We start from the raw sequence: 18,996 nt of genomic DNA on the forward strand, positions 1-18,996 counted from the left end.
TTTAGCAAAAGAACTGTCAGAATTAAATGTAATTCACTGAACATAGTTATGCCTTAAAAATTCTTGTAAATCACTGCTTATAAGCCACATAACAAAAATTCTTTTTGCTATATGCTGTAATTGTCAAATCTACGTTAATATCTTATTTCAGCATTTACAGTAAGGACTGCATTAAGTGCATTATTCACTGTTGTAGTCAATACTCTTTTTGGGGGGTTAGGGGGGCAGATAAAAAAGCCATTCATTCCTAAATGCAGACCTGATGAAATAACTTTAAATAGTTCAGCATGTCAATGGAGAATTCACTGTTCCTTTCATTGGTGTCATTGATTCTGCTTATTCCTTGAATGGTTCTATTCATTTGGAGAAAGAGAGAGACCACTTTTGAGTTCATTCTTTTGTTGGAAATCTGAATCCTGAACCAAAGATTAAAATGTCTCCATTCTCTGCTAAGCACTGACAGAAGAATGTCACAGAGAAAGCTATAGCTATAAAACTGCAACACACAGTAAAACATGGGTGCACGAATTCTAAGGAGAAATCAGCTAAGAACTTTTACTACCAGCAAAAACAAATAAAAATATTTCTACTGATCACAGAAATAGAGTCCCTGTTCTCCCATGTATACAAAACAAAACAAAGTCAATTGTTAAAACAGAAATGTAATAGTATTTAGCAGCCACAAGGTTCAGGGCTAAGTGCAAAACCAATCTTTTCTAATATGGTTTTCCCCAAAAAAATCTCCCATCCCAAAGCTGTTACACAGCCATTAGTAGGGAAAGGGAGACCAAGACCCTAAGACAAAAACATGGTGTCTTGATGAAGCACTGAACAGTATCAGAAGACATTTAGAGACAAAATTGAGAAATCTGCTAGAGAGCTGAACCACTGTTGCATTTTCTCAAAGAGTATTTTCCATTCTCTCATATAGCAGCCATCTGAAAAGCTCAAAATGAAACAAGTTTCATGTTTGACACTGCTCAGTTGATTTCCTGTGCTTGTTAGGATTTTTATTTGAGGTTTTTCTTCAGCATATGGGGAAGAAGGAATTGGAGCAAATGATTTGAAGGAGAAAAAAGCCAGGAAAGTCTAAAAATTACAAGCAGCAACCTGGTAAATTACAACAGAAATTAAAACAAATGTAGCAGTAAATAAAACTAGGTTACAGAACTTACACAAGCTACTAAATTCACTTACATTGCTTTACATTACTGTAGAAGTTTCCAGCATTATGTACCACTTAGACATGCACATACTTTTAAATAGTTCTCAGAATACATTATTTTTTTCCCTTCTATACAAGTACAATTTTCCCCGCACAAAACATTATTTTACTTTGAGTATCTTTTAAAAAGGAGTGGTCCTCCTTAAGTAGCTTTAAAATGTCAGTTTTGTGAGTCCTTGCATCCTTCCAGCATGACTTACCACAAAGAAGCTGTCAGGTTAATATGCTTGGACTGTGCTTTGAAGAGAGGTGCTCTGTACTGTAACTCAGTATTTTGGCACCAGAGCACCCTTACATTCCTCATCTCCACATCTCCCCGCATGCTCTAATAATCACCTTTTTTCCCTTTGCTGCTTTCTGCGTGTTCTGGCTGCTGCAAGACCCCATGAGACCTCGAAGACCTTGTTTCCAAAACTCCACCACAACATTTGCACTGATAAGACTGGGTACCAAAAGAGCAGCATTGAAATGGCAGCTTTTACAATCCATAACACTGATGAATAGCACAGAAAACTGAGCTCATACAGCACAAGCTCTCTCAGTCACAAGGCATGGAAAAATCAAGCATGGTTAACAATTCTGTCGCGCAAAATCCTAGTAACCTCCCTAAGGCAAAAACAACCACCCAAAAATGAATTTAAATGACCTACATGAAACAGATCACCTTCCAAACCAGGGGAGTGGCAGGGGGAGAAACGCAGGGAAGAGATTTAACAGCTACACTTGGATGCGATCCTGTAGCACATTCTCCTTTTATTCAAGCAGCACAGCACTCAACTAAAATGCTCCATACTTAAACAAATAAATATCAATGTCTAATTTTCCTGGATCACAACAACCAGAGACACCACGTTCCTTCAGATAGGCTCTTAATCAGGACAATGTAAACTGCCACACAGGTACTCCAGATCTTAAGCGTTATAAACTTCAGCAAATACCATACCTGATCCAACTGCAAAAGCATGACCTCAAAAGAAGCATCACTTCTCAAATGCTCAAGCGAAAAATGAACTTATGCTAATGGAGTATACCATTTCCTTATCTTCTTTTTAAAACACATATTTAATCTTCAGATAATTGTCTTGTAAATTGACATAATATAACTTTCTTTTGGACACATTAAAGTCCCTAGTGGTTACCAAGTAAAAATAAAATACAAAGAATAAAGAATAAAGCCTGCTCTGTCCTTATGGAATGACCTTCAATAATATGCCCACTTTTTCAGCAACAGATCACTAAATTACTTCTAAATGAAAAATGTTTCATGTTCAATCATGAGTCTGGTTCATATTATATAGTGCTTTAGATTCTCACCATTATTGGAGGACAAGACCTTGCAGCACAGTCACTCTCTCCTTGCCTACATTCCCCATCCAGACAAGATGCAAATATAAACCAAGTTTGTCCCACAGCCTCAACAACACCTAATTCAAGATGTAGCTAATAAAGTATGCTTTGAGATCAGAAGGTATGTGATCTGCGTTATTAACTTCAGCTGGAGCTCTGTGAATCCGTAAAAATAAAGAATGTATTTACAAAGGACAGAAACAGAGGAAAGCAGAGTACTGAAAGCAGTCTCATTTTAATACTACGCACCTTTCCGTTAGCCTATCACAGATATTTTCCCAGTGGAGGAGATTAGCAAAGCCTCTCCTACCACATTTTGAACTTGCGCTGAACTGCCTCTTTGATTCATTTCCTCTGTCTCACAAACTCACAGGCATTGCCTGCACCACAAATTCTTCTCTAGGAAAGCTGCAGTAGCCATGAGGTTTACAGGCTCTCAGCATACACCAGTATGGTGGAAGACAGTCACAACTTAAAAGTACCAAGGAGTCCTACAGTGCCAAACTTGCAACACCATTAGTTGTCAAGAGAGCCTTTAATACAGATTTTAACACTTGCTTTTTAATTCAGGATATATTCTTTTATCAGGAGCTATTCTGTTTTTAACTTAGTATTGGCTCAATTTTGTTATCAATGCAAAATAATGATAAAATTTCTAGTATAAGGAAATTCCACATCTACCTGTGAGAATGAACCTATAAAAATAAGCAAGAGTTGTAACTTAATAGGAAGAAGGAACATAAATTAAACTTATCATTTAAATTGCTCTCTTCCTTATCTATATGTAAAATTATTACATATGTAGTAACTATTAAAAATACTTTATAAAAAGTTGTATTGCCATAGCAAGCACTTAGTATTTTTCAAGAAAATTTGGATTTTAAGCTGAGCAACAGTCTTGCCTGTCTGAAACAAAGTGCATGCTACAGCACAGCCTATCATTCTTTGTGTGTGTGTGTGTGTGTACACATATATACACAAACATGTATATGAAAACACACACACACACACACACACACACATATATATAAATAAAATTGGGAGGTATGTGTTCTACTGTGGAAAAACATGAAAATAAGACAAGTATCCAATTCACTGCAGACAGTTTTAAAAACAGCAATCTAAGGCCAGCTCTCTAATTCATCATTTATATTGCCTTGAACTGGTTCTTTTTCCTCTCTCAATACCCAAGCTGTCTTTAACAGTTAACAAATAGCTAGCAGTCAGAACAGTACAAATCTTACTGCATCAGTTGAGTGCATCCACAAAGTTGCAACTGAGCAGAATGACAAAATAACCTGATACCCAAAAGTAGGTGTAATGAACACCACTTTTTTTTTTTTTTTTTTTTTTTTTTTTTGAATGAAACAACTTTTAAAGCTAGCTAGCGCTGGATGTTTCCTAAAGTATGGGTAATGAAAGAAAGGGGGGGGGACAGAAAAGGGGGAGACAGAAAGCAAGCCGGAAGTTTGTTGCTGGATATAACACTAAGAGCATTAGTCCCTGCAGTATGAAGGAATGTGCGCCTGTATAGGTATTTTTCATTGTAGCTAGCAGGTGTGGGATAGAGTATTGAAAGAACTGCAGCCCTTCATTCACCATGACATTTTGGCTGTTGACAGAGGCACCATACAAGTGAGAGGGAAGGAGCAGGAGACTACTTCATTGCTTTAAATCACAAAACTATATGCAAAACTGCTGTGCTCCTCCAGGTGGTTCATATTATTTATGCCACTCACAAAAGATGAAAGTGTAAGACCATGCTTTGTGATCCCTGCTAAAAACTGACAAATAAGAAAAACATAATGACAGCTGCAGCAAAGGAAAGCAGCCCTGTGTTTTGTTTTTATACCAGTAGGGAGCAGTGGTTAACAAAAACAGTAAAATGCTTTTTGCTTCCCAGTGTATTTACTAGGAGTAAATAAAAGATTCTTAAAATGGTTACAACAGGTTGAAACAAATAATTTGATACATTTCTTAAATGCATCTACTAAAGAAGTGTGTATTAGGCTAAAGAAATTCTTGGGATATATTAGGAGGCTGATTCTGGCTACGCTACTTGTCCTGAAAACAATTCATCAGTATAAGGAAGCAGTTTCAGAAGTCGATAATTGAATTGATTCATAAGCATGAATACAAAGAAGGAAAATTCATTCAAAATGTTCAATGTCTTGTTCAACGAAAAGGATAAAATATTCTTTATCACTTTAACACAGCAGAATTTCATTAATTAATTGTGATTGGGAAAGACTGATTGCATATCTGGGGGGGGGGGAACAGAAATTATCAACTAGCCCAGCACATAAAATGAGCATAATATATTACAGAAATACATATTATTCACTCACTTTAGACTATAACTTTGCATCATAGTTGAGAAGCCATGTGTGATACCTTATAAATCTAATAATGATCTTGTTAATATGAAAATTCACTGAAGCCCCTATCCAGTTTTGGCACTAAGGCTCCAAAAAGAATGCCAGTATTTTTTGTACAGATAAGAACACGTAGATAAATGAGGTTCTATAGAATACAATAGCTCACATGGAGGAAAAAGAATCACTCACCACATTGTAATAGCTTTTGCTAATTGCAGACGTATCAAAGCCTTTAGGAGGGCTCTTCAATGTACCTGATTTGGGGGAGACCGGTTTTTCTGAAATGTAAGATATTTTTATGTCAATGGGTTGCAATTTCATAGCTCAACACTAGAGGTCAAACAAACTGCTTTAAAATGCTTGTAACAAGATAAAGTGAAATTATATTTCACTAAGAAATGTATACATCTGTGCTTGAAAGTATTGGTAAAAAAAAATGGTTCATATGTTCATAATGAATGAAATACTGTCCTCAGTGAAGGCAAACAGAATAATTCTCATTAGCTTTACCAGAACCAGAAAGCCAGCTAATAAAATTAGTTTTTCCAAAATCATTTTTAGGAGCAAAACCTTTATCAAAGACTGCAATTAAAAATTAAAGCACTTCCAAACACTACCTGCACTTTTAAACAAAAGTGGAAAATAATTTATGTTATAAATCTAGTGAAGTCAGTAAAAGCAACTGCCAAGGGTAGAAGTACCAGAAGTGGGACATTACACTTGCAGTCTTGTTAAAACAGAGAACAAAAAAAAAAAAAAAAAAAAAAATACCTATACAAGTAGTAATATGACTTACCAGATGCTATCGTAGAACAAATATCTTTAAAAATAAATTACTCTTTATTGTTAAGGAAATCAAAAAATATTTATGCAGTTGAGAACAATTTATATAGTGTCCATCAAAACAATAAATGTAATCCTTAGAAAGTATAATACCATAGTGCATCTGTCCCTCAGGTATACATGGTCTTCCTTAAAGGACAACGTATGTCTGCAAGATCGAACAACAGCTCTGAGAGGCTGCAGCTCTGAACCATTCAATGAGCTGTTCTGAGTGCTGACACCAGAATACAGAGGCATGGAAAATACACTCCCAAACCCCTTCCCTCCTCTACCATTCCTCCAATTCAGCCATGGAGGGGGGAGGAGGAGCAGCAGAGGGGGCAGTCAGAAGCATCAAACTACATGCTGGAGAAACAGAAGGCAAGATTTACAGTATCTCTTTCTGACCTCTTAAGCTTGACAACATTGAATTGAATACCCAAACAGTAAAAGAGCAGGCTGTCCAATACAAAAAACAGCAGCATCAAAAACACACCTCTGAAGAGTTCTACCCTTATTTTAAAAGCAAATTCCTCTGTCTCAATTAAATTTTAATAAACATTTATGAATTATTTAACTCTAGTTTACGTGACACTTCAGACCATTAAGAATAAATCAGGCAAGTCACAGGCAGAGTACTGCCTTTCCGCTAGAAGCCCGTCAGCCAAGCTAATGGCTAGCTATGGGAAATCCCCTTGGTTAACGAAGCTGACCAGGAAGACACCACCACATGGTACCCAACATGTTACCAATGACTGTTGGACTGGAGAACATAAAGTAATTTAGTGTATTCTTGAGGTTACTTCATCTGATGCCAAATTCTGCCTGCCGCAGTCCCAGCCCAATGGAGTAGGGCTACCTTTTTCGCTCTGCTGCTAGAAGTGCAAGACAGGCTGGCCGGACATAAAAGTTTAACTAGATAGAAGTTTGTTAGGAAAAGTTTAGTGTTCAAGAGCACTCATGAGCTATTTTTACTTTAAGGGCATTTTCCCTGTTTTGCTCTCGAACTCTCCTCAAAAGAAGGTATTCTAAAAATAAAATGTGGGCTTTAAACTACCAAACATGGACAAAAACATTTCTCCTTACCATATTCAGAGAAGACAGTTAAATCATTTTGCTTAAGGTTTTTTGTTCCCCTCCGAAGTCAGCTATAAGCTGACACACAGCACAGAAAACATTAGCTCAAGCAGTTACAGTCAGCTGGGAGCACTGATGCTCAGTCACCAGCCTTGCTGTACATGCACGCTCTGTTACACAGCTAAATAATCCCACATGGTGGGACTCCTTCCCTTCCTTCCCTTATAACAGAACTATAAACACAAGGAGATATGACATTAAACATGGTGCTGAAGAAGTGTCTAAATTCATGTTGTATTTACAGCTATAATGCTACTCATTAATGGGACAATTAGAACTTGTTTCATCGTACTGTAGGATAAACGAACACGGTATTTTGCTTTCATTCTCTATGGGAGCTCTTGACTTATCCCTACACTTTACAGCAACTTGCAGCTTCATAGAATACATAAAGCAATGTTATTCATGAGACATGAGAGGAGAAACCAAATAAACTGAATTATCTAGGAAAAAGGCATATACTTGTCCTTAAAATCTTACAGATGTCTGACCCTTGCTCATCTGGAGGAAACTGGCTGGTCAAAGAACACTGGCTCTTCTTACAGCTACTTTATCATTTTAAAGAATGTAAAAATGCACTTCTTCAAAAATGCACCTCTTCTCCTGACTTTATTTTTCTTAAGCTGCTGAAGATATTAGGATATTTTTGTTGGAATATATAGAGAATCATTTGTATTACCAGCTCTTCAGGTGAATCAATTATCCGTTATATACATAGCATCAAATTCAGATTTAAAACAGGATACATACACACAAAATTTGCACATTAGAATCATTTTACCTAAACAGCCATAAACAACATCCATCTTTTAAAATGCAAAGGCTGTTTCTACTGCAGAAAAATGCAGAATTATACAGAGCAAATCAGTCCAGCTGTCTATAACTTCTGGTACTCTGCCTTCAAGCACTGCCTTGCTTCATAAGGAGGAATAAAAAAACAGTCTTGTCACAATTTACTTATTACACAGTGCATTACATGGAATGAAATCTTCATCTTGCATGTAAGAAATCACTTTCTTAGCATGAACAAACATAAGCATTACTTATTTATCATCCATCATGAGAAGACATTAGAGAACTTTAACAAACATACTGCATAAATCATTAAACATTTCAAGCAGAGGTCTATCCAGCATACTGAGAAAAAACAAAGATTGGAAGCTGTCAAGTCCATAGGTTTCAGAAATACTAACAAAACCCTAGAATCTTGCCTATTCCAACACAAGCACAATTCTCCAAAGCCTGGAAAGCTGTAACTTCACTAGAGTGCAGCCTGAGCTGGATACTGTTTCCCCAAACAGAAGCTTATTTCCTTCTTCCTACTTTTCCCTCAATCCTAACAGAAATCTGTTTCATTCACATTGAAAACACAGTGCAACCATGCACAACATATGATCAAATCTAAAGCAACTATTCCAAATACTGAAAGAAACTTTATCTAACAGATGACTTGCACAGAAAGTTAAGTTCCCACTATTTCCAGTCAAAGCATCACATTAAATTCTATCCTAATATTTTGAAGTTTTTACACTGCTAATGATTAAAAAGGTAGAATTCAATTAACAAAAAATCTCTGGGCCCAGAGAGAGCACAAGTTTCCTGAATTATTCTTCCAGCATTTTACATATTAAGTACAATTTCCATTTACAAGACAACAATTTAGAGCAGCTGCTTCTGTAACCTTTCTTTAAGCAGTATAAGATGCCACCAACTATCTAAAAGTTAATAAAAAGTTATCACATCCCTTACAAACATTAACTTTTCAAGAGACTGTAAAAGGACAACTTACCCAATTCTCCCTCGGTGTTTGTACATAACACCATAAAGATGGAGTTACATTTGTTTTATTTGTTACTGATTCCAGCTTCAGGCATCACTGCAAAATGCCCTACTGGACAAGACCAGCACTTCTCCTCTGTTAGCATTCACTTGTCCCAACTCTAATTCGACTTATGCCTACAGAACACTTGATAGAATATAAAATATCCCTCTAGGTGTGCATGAACGGAAAAGAAAAACTATTATTACTTTTAACTTAAAATAAATAAATAAATAAAAGTCTATTTGTCTTTTCCTCATGCACCAAGGGTTAGGAATAGCAGATACTCTTTACTCTTTTACCATACACTGCCTTTTTCCATAACATCAAATTTTGTCATTTTTGCATCCAACCAGAAGCACTGTTTTCAAGTTTTACTGGGCCTGATACTAACAGAACTACCCACTCTGCATAACAGAAGAGCGGCTAGACAGTAACAACATACGAATTTCTAAGGAGGATTTGAAAAAAGCTTGTGATGTACCAAATGCCATTTTCAAAGCTTTACTGCTTTCTGCATAGTCATTCCATGGGTTACACTTCAGAAAAACTTAACCAGCAAGTGACCTGTCAAACTTTTAAAATAAGATTAACAAACAACAGTAGTCTGGCAAATACCTGCCATGCTTGCCAAGTGCTATTCTTTTCATCACAAGGTAATTTTCAAAACTAAGTCTTCAAATCTCTTTGCCATGCAAGATAAAACCAGCGGTATAAGACTCCATCTCCACATTCCTGTACTTTCATATTCCAAGTTCCCTTTTACATAAGGAAAAAAAATCAATAGGCCATACTGTCAAATATCTAATAAACTTACACAGTATAACTCTTCTAGCCTCTGTCACATGCAACTGTATGGCAGGATGAAAATTAACCAAAAACCCCTCTCATTTCAAAGTACTAGTGATCAAAGAATATCAAAAAAAAAAAAGGCAAGATATTAAATGATTCAAAGAAAGAACTGAAAACATGCACGCAGGAGAGAAAGAAAAACAAACCATCTTTTTCATCCTTTCAGATATGTATTTACCATATAAAGAAACTGCCTAAACTTTTTTCTTCTATTTATAAATTTAATCAAAGTACCTAATTTCAAATAAATCCCTTTTGCCCCCTTTCAAAAAATAACACCCAAAAGCAGAATAAAAATCACTTCTCACCCCAACTGATCAAATTTCTTTTCCTAAAATTTACAAAGTCATTGTCCAGCTTAAAAAAAGAAAATTAAATGCAGCATTTTGCTCAATAATTTCATTTTAGCTTTTCCACAACCATTCATAATATGCACCATACATATATTACTATTCTGTCCTAACAGTAATCATTTTATTGTAGCTAAGCAAACAAGCTACAATATAGTAAACAAGGGTACAGCTTTGTAATGTTTTAGCTACTCTGTGTTAACTGATCACATGTATTCCCTGCTTGTGCAATAAACGTAATATAGTTCACTGTCCTTATATAATCTGTAAGAAAGCAGTGTGGGTAAGAGCAGATCCCATGATTTAGCAGCACACCAAGTCTGGGCATTTGTTTCCTTCATGACAACTTCCTCACATATCCAGTATTCTGAACTACCTGTCAGGAAAAAAACAACTTCTGTATCTTAATTTCAGATTATCCAATATTTTTCAGCTTCTCCTCTTAGCTTTCTTTCTTTCCTTGGCTCTCTATCCACTACAGGGCAACTGTGTAAATTAAGATTACAAACATACTATCTGATATTAAGAATATATTTTAATATTTTAATTTAGAACAGAAATCCATTTATTTAAACACCTAATGACTATGAATTTTGAGAGCAGAACACACATGCGTAACAAATGTCTTCTCAATTTCTCAAATTTCTCAAAGTCAAGTTACAGCAGATTGAAGACATTTGTTTAATGAAACCCAGCAGTTCCCAGAGGCTATTGAAATAATGTATCATCAGAAATGATAACGCACAATGTTCCCTGTACAGAATTCCTAACTATAAGTAGTTACAGTACTTTCAGCCATATCTGAGGGAAGAAGTATAGTTAGTCATATTATCATATTACGCCAGAACATTTTCCTGAGACTCTTAGAAACTAATTAGATGTCCAGCATGAACACTCTGGTTATAAAGAGACCTTAAATAAGGACAAGTATTTCAACTACACTGATCTTTTTTTAACAGATTAATTAGAACACTAAAGGGTAAACAGACTTTTAATCTGAGTCTGCAAGAGAGTAAGTTCTACTAACTCATTTTGAAGCACGCTGTGGGAGTGGGGATCAAAGCACTTTCATGTTTTAATCACTTGGTCAAAGCATGAATATGAATACGCTTACAACATTTCTAAAGTAGCAAAATCTTAAACAAGAGAGATGTACCTGCCAGGAAGTCAAGAAAAACAGTGGAAAAATCACTGCTCAAAAACGTCAACCAGCCTCACAAAAAGAAACAAGGGGACAATAGTCCAACACAGAAGGTCAGTCTGTAAAGATTACCTGGACAAAACTTCCTGGGAACAGCCACAGCCATAACAACTTCAGAACTTCATGGTAAGTTAGAGCTTATGTTACATTTCTTTTTCAACAGGTACAACAGAACAAAGACAGTCCAATTGCAGAATGCAATGGTGTAGCATGGCAGAATACAGAAGCAGGAGAATGCTAGAAAAAAACCCCTCCCTCTGGCACCACCAGCAATAATCACAACGCAGAGATCAGTTGAGAACAGAAATGGTCAGAACCACTTTCATGTAAACGACCAAAAAGAAGATGGAACTGTTCAATTTCAAGGAAAGAAAGAGGAACAGCAGCAAAATGAGAACAATGAACTTCAAGTGGGAAGACTTTTAGTAAACTTAAAATATTGATAGAAAAGATCCCACAAGAAACAATCTAGGAGAAAAAGGCTCAGAAGAATGACAATTCCTTCTTAAAAAAAAACAGGAAGAATATGAAATGCAAATGTAAATTGATTTGGTCAAAAAAAATCATAAATATTTCAGTGACCTCAAACACAAAATGAAGCATTTCAAAAAAAATGTCAGGTCACCATACGATATACAATTAACAAGGGCATAACAGTAGCAGTAGTTTAAAAAAAAAAAAAGTAATACACACAGGGAAAAAAAACTTATATGTAATTTTGTAAGGAAGAAAAGCTATTAACAGAAGATACTAAGAAGTTCATAGTATGTAATGCTTCCTTCCATCAGATCTCCTCTCCCCCACCTACAATCAACTTCAGACAATTGAAGCACATACCTACAAAGGCAAAAAGGCAAGTTAAAACTAGTATTTTGATAATAAAAATACTGCCATTTCAGCAGAGCCAGTACTCAGACAAATAGCTACACCCGTGCTCGAAACCATGGAGGAGAAGTTAAGTTCCAAAAACGATGGAAAATGGGGAGGAGAACTGAGAATGCTTGAGCACTGCAGACCACTCATCATCTCTCTATAGTAGTTTGCAAGTGCACAGAAAATAAAGCAATGAGCTCTGAACTGCCTGAGAAAGGGGATGGGGGGGCACATACCCTCTTCTATAGAAGCAAGTGAGCACATGAGAGAGCTCAAGAAGGCAGTAAGTCTCACAGAAGCCAGAGGGACCAAGACCACAGGGAACATATCTATAGTGTGAAGGGAGAAGAAATGTTCAGCAGAAAACTCGCCTAATGGCGAGAACGGAAAGTTAAATCAGGGACTGCAAGCAGTTCACCTCAGCCCAGCAATCAGACATAAAAGAAGGACTGGCAAGAATCAAATTGCATTTGCTACTAGCCTCAGCATTTCTTGGCTTCATTTTGTACCCTTAAAAAAAAAAAAAAAAAAAAAAAAAAAAAAAAAAGCCCTAACTTCAGCTGCTAGCAATGTTTGGCTCTCATAAGTTCACTTTTTACTTTTTGAGGCTAGTGCCATCCTGGAGCCACAGTGCTGACCCACAGTCCAGTCTCAAGAGTCGGAGAAGATCAAAACTGATGAAATCAGAATGAGCTCTCCGCAATCGTTTTAAACAAGGAGACAGGCTGAAAAACTGCTGCAGCACTACAGACAAGAAAAAGCATTTTAAACAACTATTATTTTTTTTCAGGATAAGACTTATCTGAGAGGTATCTGAAGAACATTAAAACTAAGTCTTTAGTTCCTGACAACGTCTTAGAAAGGCCTAATTGAAAATGACACCAGAGCTACAGATATAAGAGCTGAGCACTCAGCATACAGTGACTGCAGATAGAAAATCAAGGAAGAAAATAAGAGGATACAATTGGGGGAGAACGGACAAGCTTAAAAATGGGGTTTACTCCCAAAATTTGAGGTAACAACCAAGTATCTGTGTGGTTTATGTTCAGACTGGAGCTATGACAAAGTGACCAGTGGAAAAGCCTCTCAGAGCTTCCTCAAGTAGTTAGAAGAACAAAAGTTTATCCTCAATCTCTGAAAGCAAGCAGAGACCAGGAAGAGATAAGAAATAGATATCACACTTGCCAAGGTTGTGGCAGAGTAAAAAGCAACACTAGTTCCAAAATTTAGTCACGAAGACGACATTTAAAGAAGGCACTTTCATTATCTGATTTTTGGAATAACATAGGTATAAGATTAAAATTTGTACAAAAAAGTGGAGGATATATAAACAATACAGAAAAAGAAAGTCACAAATATATAATCTTCCCCAAAATGTCTCTCATCTAATTTTAAGTATATTTTAGTAGGGTTTAGGATATCTCCTCTACAATTTATTTGCTTTTTTTTTTTTTTTTTTTTTTTTTTTTTGCTTCTAAGTAACTGGGCATATTTAGAAATTTGCAGGAAATCTCTCACTATTTAAACCCAAACATCAAATCAAAATACATCAGCATCAGAAATGAAATCTAGCATTCTAGGAATTCAGTCAAAGTAGCCCAGCTGTGAGTCAGAGATAGACAGAATGACAGGCGTATTCTCTACTTGCAGCATTAACTCAAAATACTAGAGAATTCTATATAGGCAACCTGTGTGGGGGAGTATCAGTTCCTAAGCATTAATGATTTCTATGAATGAAGCTCAGTAAATTCAGTCACATCAACTACAAAAAAAAAAAAAAAAAAAAAAAAAAAAAAAAAAAAAAAAAGCATTATAATTTCTTAACAAATCAACCAACTATCCACCTCTACCCAAAGCAAAGAGTTGTACAAATATGTTCTCCTTCAAAACTCACCATTTGATTTTATTTCTCGTACGTAGTTACTTGGAAACCACCCTGTTTTGCCATTTAGAGTTCCTTCCCACCAGCCTCCTTCTTCCACTCTTGTAACATGAATAATATCTCCTTTTGAAAAAGAAAGTTCATCTTCATTTGTCTGTTGAAAATTAAATTTTGCTCTCACCACCAACTGATGGTTGCTGTTATCTGTCATGTCCTAGTAAGTGAGAATACAAACAACAAAAGAATAACTTTAGAGATTTAAACAATTATTCCATGACCAAAACAGAAGCATCCATAAAAATGGAAATAGCCTCTCCCCCCCAACCAACACTCCTCCATGTATATTTTTTCTAAGCATTTGCAAGGCACAATTTTCAAATTCCAGTATTTCTATCATTTACATCTATGGATTTACATCAGTCTAGAGAGTAAACTATCTTATTGTGGCCCCTTCAAATCAGAAGAGACCAGTAGAGCTAAAATTAGAAAATTCTTACTCTCCAAGAATCAAATACTATTTTCTATATATAGTATAAACTGAAACTGCCTTTGGCAACTACAAAGAAACAACAGCTTTATATTAGAGTTTTATTAGGCATTTCAGATTTCTGGAGGTGGGAGGAGAAGAGGAAAAAAGCTTTGGGTTTAAGTTAAAAACTTTAATGTTGGATATAAATAAAGAGCTTGCAGCTTAAAATTTCTGTAATAGGCTGCATTGGAAGATTCCACACTGGAATGAACAATTCAAAATGGCCTACCAATGGAAAATGCCCATATTCTTTTATGAAACCTAAGAAACCATGATGATGCAATTTACTTCGAATATGGTCTTACAAGCCACTTGGCACAAGGTTAGTAAAGGTGCAAACTTGCAGCATGTCAGGCTTGAAGCTGCCTGTACGTATGCTCGTTCCCATCGTAGATGTGCAGGCAGACAATCTCTCTCTATTGGAGCAAGTGAATGTTGGTAGCTACTTTTTAAGCCTTTCAAAATAATAACGTTCAAACTTCGTATTTTGCTTTTGGACATCAGTTCTGAACATTTGCGTCACTCAAGCATGTTATAAGAGTCAGGACAAATATTCACACTGAAGGGGAAAAAAAACTAAAAATCCAGACAGCTGTAAATAACCCCAAAACAGTCCCTTGCACTGAAATTGAGAGAATACGATGATTAGAAAATGTCCATACCTACCACAAATAAGGATCAATATCTGTATAACTAAAAAGTAGTGACTCAGTGAGAAAATGACTGTAAGTGAATTCTAGCTAGTTACCCAGATAGCAGAATTTCACTTGCACGTTTGCTATAAGGTGATTAAAAACGTATATTGCATCTCATAAATTATCATAAGACTTCTAGTAACTAAGCAGCTGTAACAAAAGAGGGCAAAATGCAACTTTCACAACTTGCAGAATGCTCCAAGATACCCAAAGACAAACTGCTTAACAATTATATTGCAGTAGTTTCAAACAAGTGTCTCTGCTTCTGTCCTCTACTCATGTCATGTTTTCACTCATTATGACTGCTCAACAGGAGAATATGTTGGCATTAATAAACATTAAAAAGCTACAAAACAAGCAACAACATTGCATAGCAATGTCAACTACAGTCCACTTACTCTAGCAAGGTGGCTCTCCAACACAAGAAACTGAGGAACAAATTTGTTGAGAATGGTCGCAAATTGAACATCTTCAGCAGCAAAGCCAATCTAAAAATTTCTTGGTCTTGGCCACTAGCTCTTTCCCTCCATCTGGCAATTCCCTGCTCCTTAGTTATGACAATGGGGCATAGATCATCAAAATGATGCAAGTACTTAAAACTCTGATCACTTCAGTGATCCAAATAGCAGCTAGTCACACAGTTGCATCATCAAGGTGAGTGGGTGGTGAACTGCCAAATGGGAGCTGGAATGGGTCGCCTAAGGCGAGAAAATTTTTGCACGGATTCTGCTACCAGAGAAAACACATCAAGCCACACCTAAGAAAGCTTAACCAGAGGGCATGTGAAAAATGCCACACACCAGCCATCACCATTTAAAATAGTCTTCTTCATGCATGAAGTTACAGCAGGAATCATAACTGTCCTTTCAAACTTCTTAGCTGACAAAATTACCTTTCAAGACAGCTCATTTCAATACCATACTCCACCTTCATTTCAACTGTACTGTCAAACAACTGCCCACACAACTCAGTTACGTGAAGGCTACCTAAAGAATGATCCAGCCTTTAAAACAGAAAATAAGGATAACTACTAACACTGCCAACATTACAAGCATCACTTCTGCAGAGGTTTGAATACCCTTCCTTCATCATTCCTTAAACTCAGAGGCAGTACAGCCCATGGAGAAAATAAGGTTTTGCCTTTTAAAAACGGAACTCTGTATCATGAAAACTACAAAGAACACCAGAGGGACACAATACCTGCATACAAGATGGAGTGGTAAATGACAAGAAAAATAATCAGAAGTTCATGGAAAGCTGAATATATTTTGGAAAATCATAAGAAAAACTTCTAAAATAGAACCTCATAGGCTTGAACTACAGAGCTGACAGGCACAGCAAATAGTTACTTTGCTACACTATTGTTTACTTACAGATCTAGTTAAGGAAAAAAAAAAACACTCCTCAGCCTGTTTCAATTCTTCTAGAACTTACCAAACTCCGATACTGTCCCTGAAAGAGTTTTGAAGTTCTACTGTGCAAAGACTGGGATCCAAGGGAATCAAAAGACTTTATCCGATGAGATGAGGGCCGGGCACATACAGAGTCACTTCCCAGCCCTATGTCTGGAGGAAAATTAAAAAAGTCAAACATCAATTCAAGAAATCTGCACGTAAATTTCTACATACATCTGTAAAACTCATGCGCTTAAAGTAGATTCAAGATATTGGTAGTTGCTCAAGATTAAAAAAAAACCCAAAAAAGATAGTAATAGAATTATCTGAACTCCTCAGACACTGGCAATTTCTTCCAAATGCAGACAGGAAAATTATCAGAGCATTTTAGGAAAAGAAGGGCTAGGATAGTATTTCTCCATTCCTACCCCACTACCCTACTACTATTTAAAGATAATTAACCAGCATCATTTTAACCAGTTGCCAGGAAATTCAAATGCATACAACTGCTTGAAGCAAAGCCAGCCACATCTGTTTCTTAATTCTTCCTCCCCCCCCCCCCCCCCAATCTCCTTCTCAACTAAAACATTCTTTCCACTGTCTCTTTTTTCCTACATTCCTCTGGCTCATCCCTTTTTTGCCAACTAAGCTATTTTTCCTTTTTTGGGGGAAGGGAAGGGAGCAAGGAGGGGATAAAGGGAAAGAGAAAACTGCTTTCTTGAAAAAACAAACCTCCCCAAACTTTTTCCCTCTTTCATTTCTCTCTTCTAAATACCACACTTTTCATCCAAAGGGCAGTGTTACATGTTGTCAGAGCAGGGTACAGGCTGGGGGATCCCTCGGGCTGGGAGCCGAGGCTCCCAGGGCAGCACAGCTGGCCCTCATGGCCAGGGCCTGTCCCACTGCCTTGCAAGGGACCAGGAAACTGGGGGGAGCTGGGGCAGCCCTAGCACTGGGCACTGCCACAGGGACAGTAATAGGCCAAAGCCAGGTGGTCAGCGGCAGGTCAGGATCAGGCCCCAAGCCCTGGAAGAAGAATGCTCCAGGCCCTCCGCAGAAGTGACATTTAACAGCGTACAAACATTGCTCCTTTGCCCAAGAGTAAAACAAGTTGTTCCTTTTCCTTCTGCTTTCCAAATGCAAGGAAATCCTTTAGAAAGCATCTGAGCTCCAAGGAGCCGCAAAAGCAAATGTAACGTTTTCTAAGCTTGGATGTTTTCACTAGACTGCACAAGCCTCCCAATTGTTTTCCTGCTTCTTATGCCTCTGTGTATTCTCCTTTCTAGCAGTTTGCTATGACTCCAACACTTCACCTGTATTAGCAGTTCACAGACACAACTACATTCTCCTACTTAGTTGCTTTCAGGCTAAAGCAAGCAATGATTATGCAATCCTCATTATTTTTGATCAAAGGGAAATGACACATGCAGATTTAGTTCCACAAAGAGACTGATGAACAGAATATATCTGCTGTTCCATGTCAAATAAAATCTGAAGAGAGAATTCAACTCATCTTAACTAGAAAATATTCTTACTTCAGCAAAGTGTCTAACGGCAGCTGAGATACAGAAAGAAGGAAAGCATTTGAGATGGACAGAGCACAGAAGAAAAATGTTGATAAAGGATGCTCTCGTTCCCCCTCAACCACCTCAAATGTCTTGCTAAGGTGCATCTTTTTGATTGAGTCATTATTATCCTTCAAAAATCATTAACCTTCAGAAAGTTTTCAAATATAGACTCCTCAGTCAAATATGAGAACTATTCATATTAAGCCACATATTTTGCATGGATAATGTCATTACACACTGAAGTCACAGAAGAACTTTTTGTGAACTTGCTTTCTTACGAGCCTTTAGAGGCTACTGTGTTAATATAAACGCTGCAGCTTACAACCCATTACAGAATGAATATGCTACTTCATCTTCAGAGTCTATTTGGAGGCCTGTAGCTAGCAGTGTCCCCCAGGGCTCTGGACTGGGCCCCATCCTCTTCAACTTCTTCATCAATGACCTGGATGAGGGGACAGAGTGTCTCCTCAGCAAGTTTGCTGAGGATACCAAGCTGGGAGGAGTGGCTGATACACCTGAGGGCTGTGCTGCCATTCCGAGAGACCTGGACAGGCTCTTGGCAGGAGAGTTGGGCAGAGAGGAACCTCATGAGGTTCAACAGGGGCAATTGGAGAGTCCTGCACCTAGGGAGGAATAACCCCATGCACTAGTACAAGCTGGGGGTTGACCTGCTGGAAAGCAGCTCTGTGGAGAAGGACCTAGTGGACAAGTTAACTGAGCCAGCAATGTGCCCTTGTGGCCAGGAAGGCCAAGGGTATCCTGGAGTGCACTGGGAAGAGTGTTGCCAGCAGGTGGAGGGAGGTGATCCTGCCCCTCTCCTCAGCCCTGGGGAGGCCTCATCTAAAGCTCACTACATCCAGTTCTGGGCTCCCCAGTCCAAGAGAGACATGGAGCTTCTGCAGAGTCTAGCATAGGGCCACGAGG

At 37.4% G+C, this 18,996-nt stretch overlaps 1 protein-coding gene across 5 annotated transcripts in view; it reads right to left on the minus strand.

The window, feature by feature from the left end:
* The window catches only part of ARHGEF7 (Rho guanine nucleotide exchange factor 7), a 131,575-nt gene that overhangs the window by 55,901 nt on the left and 56,678 nt on the right, over positions 1 to 18,996 (minus strand). For 4 of the 5 annotated variants that reach the window (XM_062601687.1, XM_062601689.1, XM_062601691.1 and 1 more), the window contains 3 exons: positions 16,545 to 16,675; positions 13,899 to 14,100; positions 5,140 to 5,228 (listed from right to left, as the gene is read on the minus strand). In XM_062601687.1, the coding sequence (XP_062457671.1) occupies positions 5,140 to 5,228; positions 13,899 to 14,100; positions 16,545 to 16,675 (422 nt within the window). Of the gene's footprint in view, positions 1 to 5,139; positions 5,229 to 13,898; positions 14,101 to 16,544; positions 16,676 to 18,996 lie in introns of those variants that run through there. The other variant, XM_062601690.1, reaches the window with a different exon arrangement.

This window comes from Rhea pennata, chromosome 1 (genome assembly GCF_028389875.1).
Source record: "Rhea pennata isolate bPtePen1 chromosome 1, bPtePen1.pri, whole genome shotgun sequence".
Taxonomy (NCBI): Eukaryota; Metazoa; Chordata; class Aves; order Rheiformes; family Rheidae; genus Rhea; species Rhea pennata.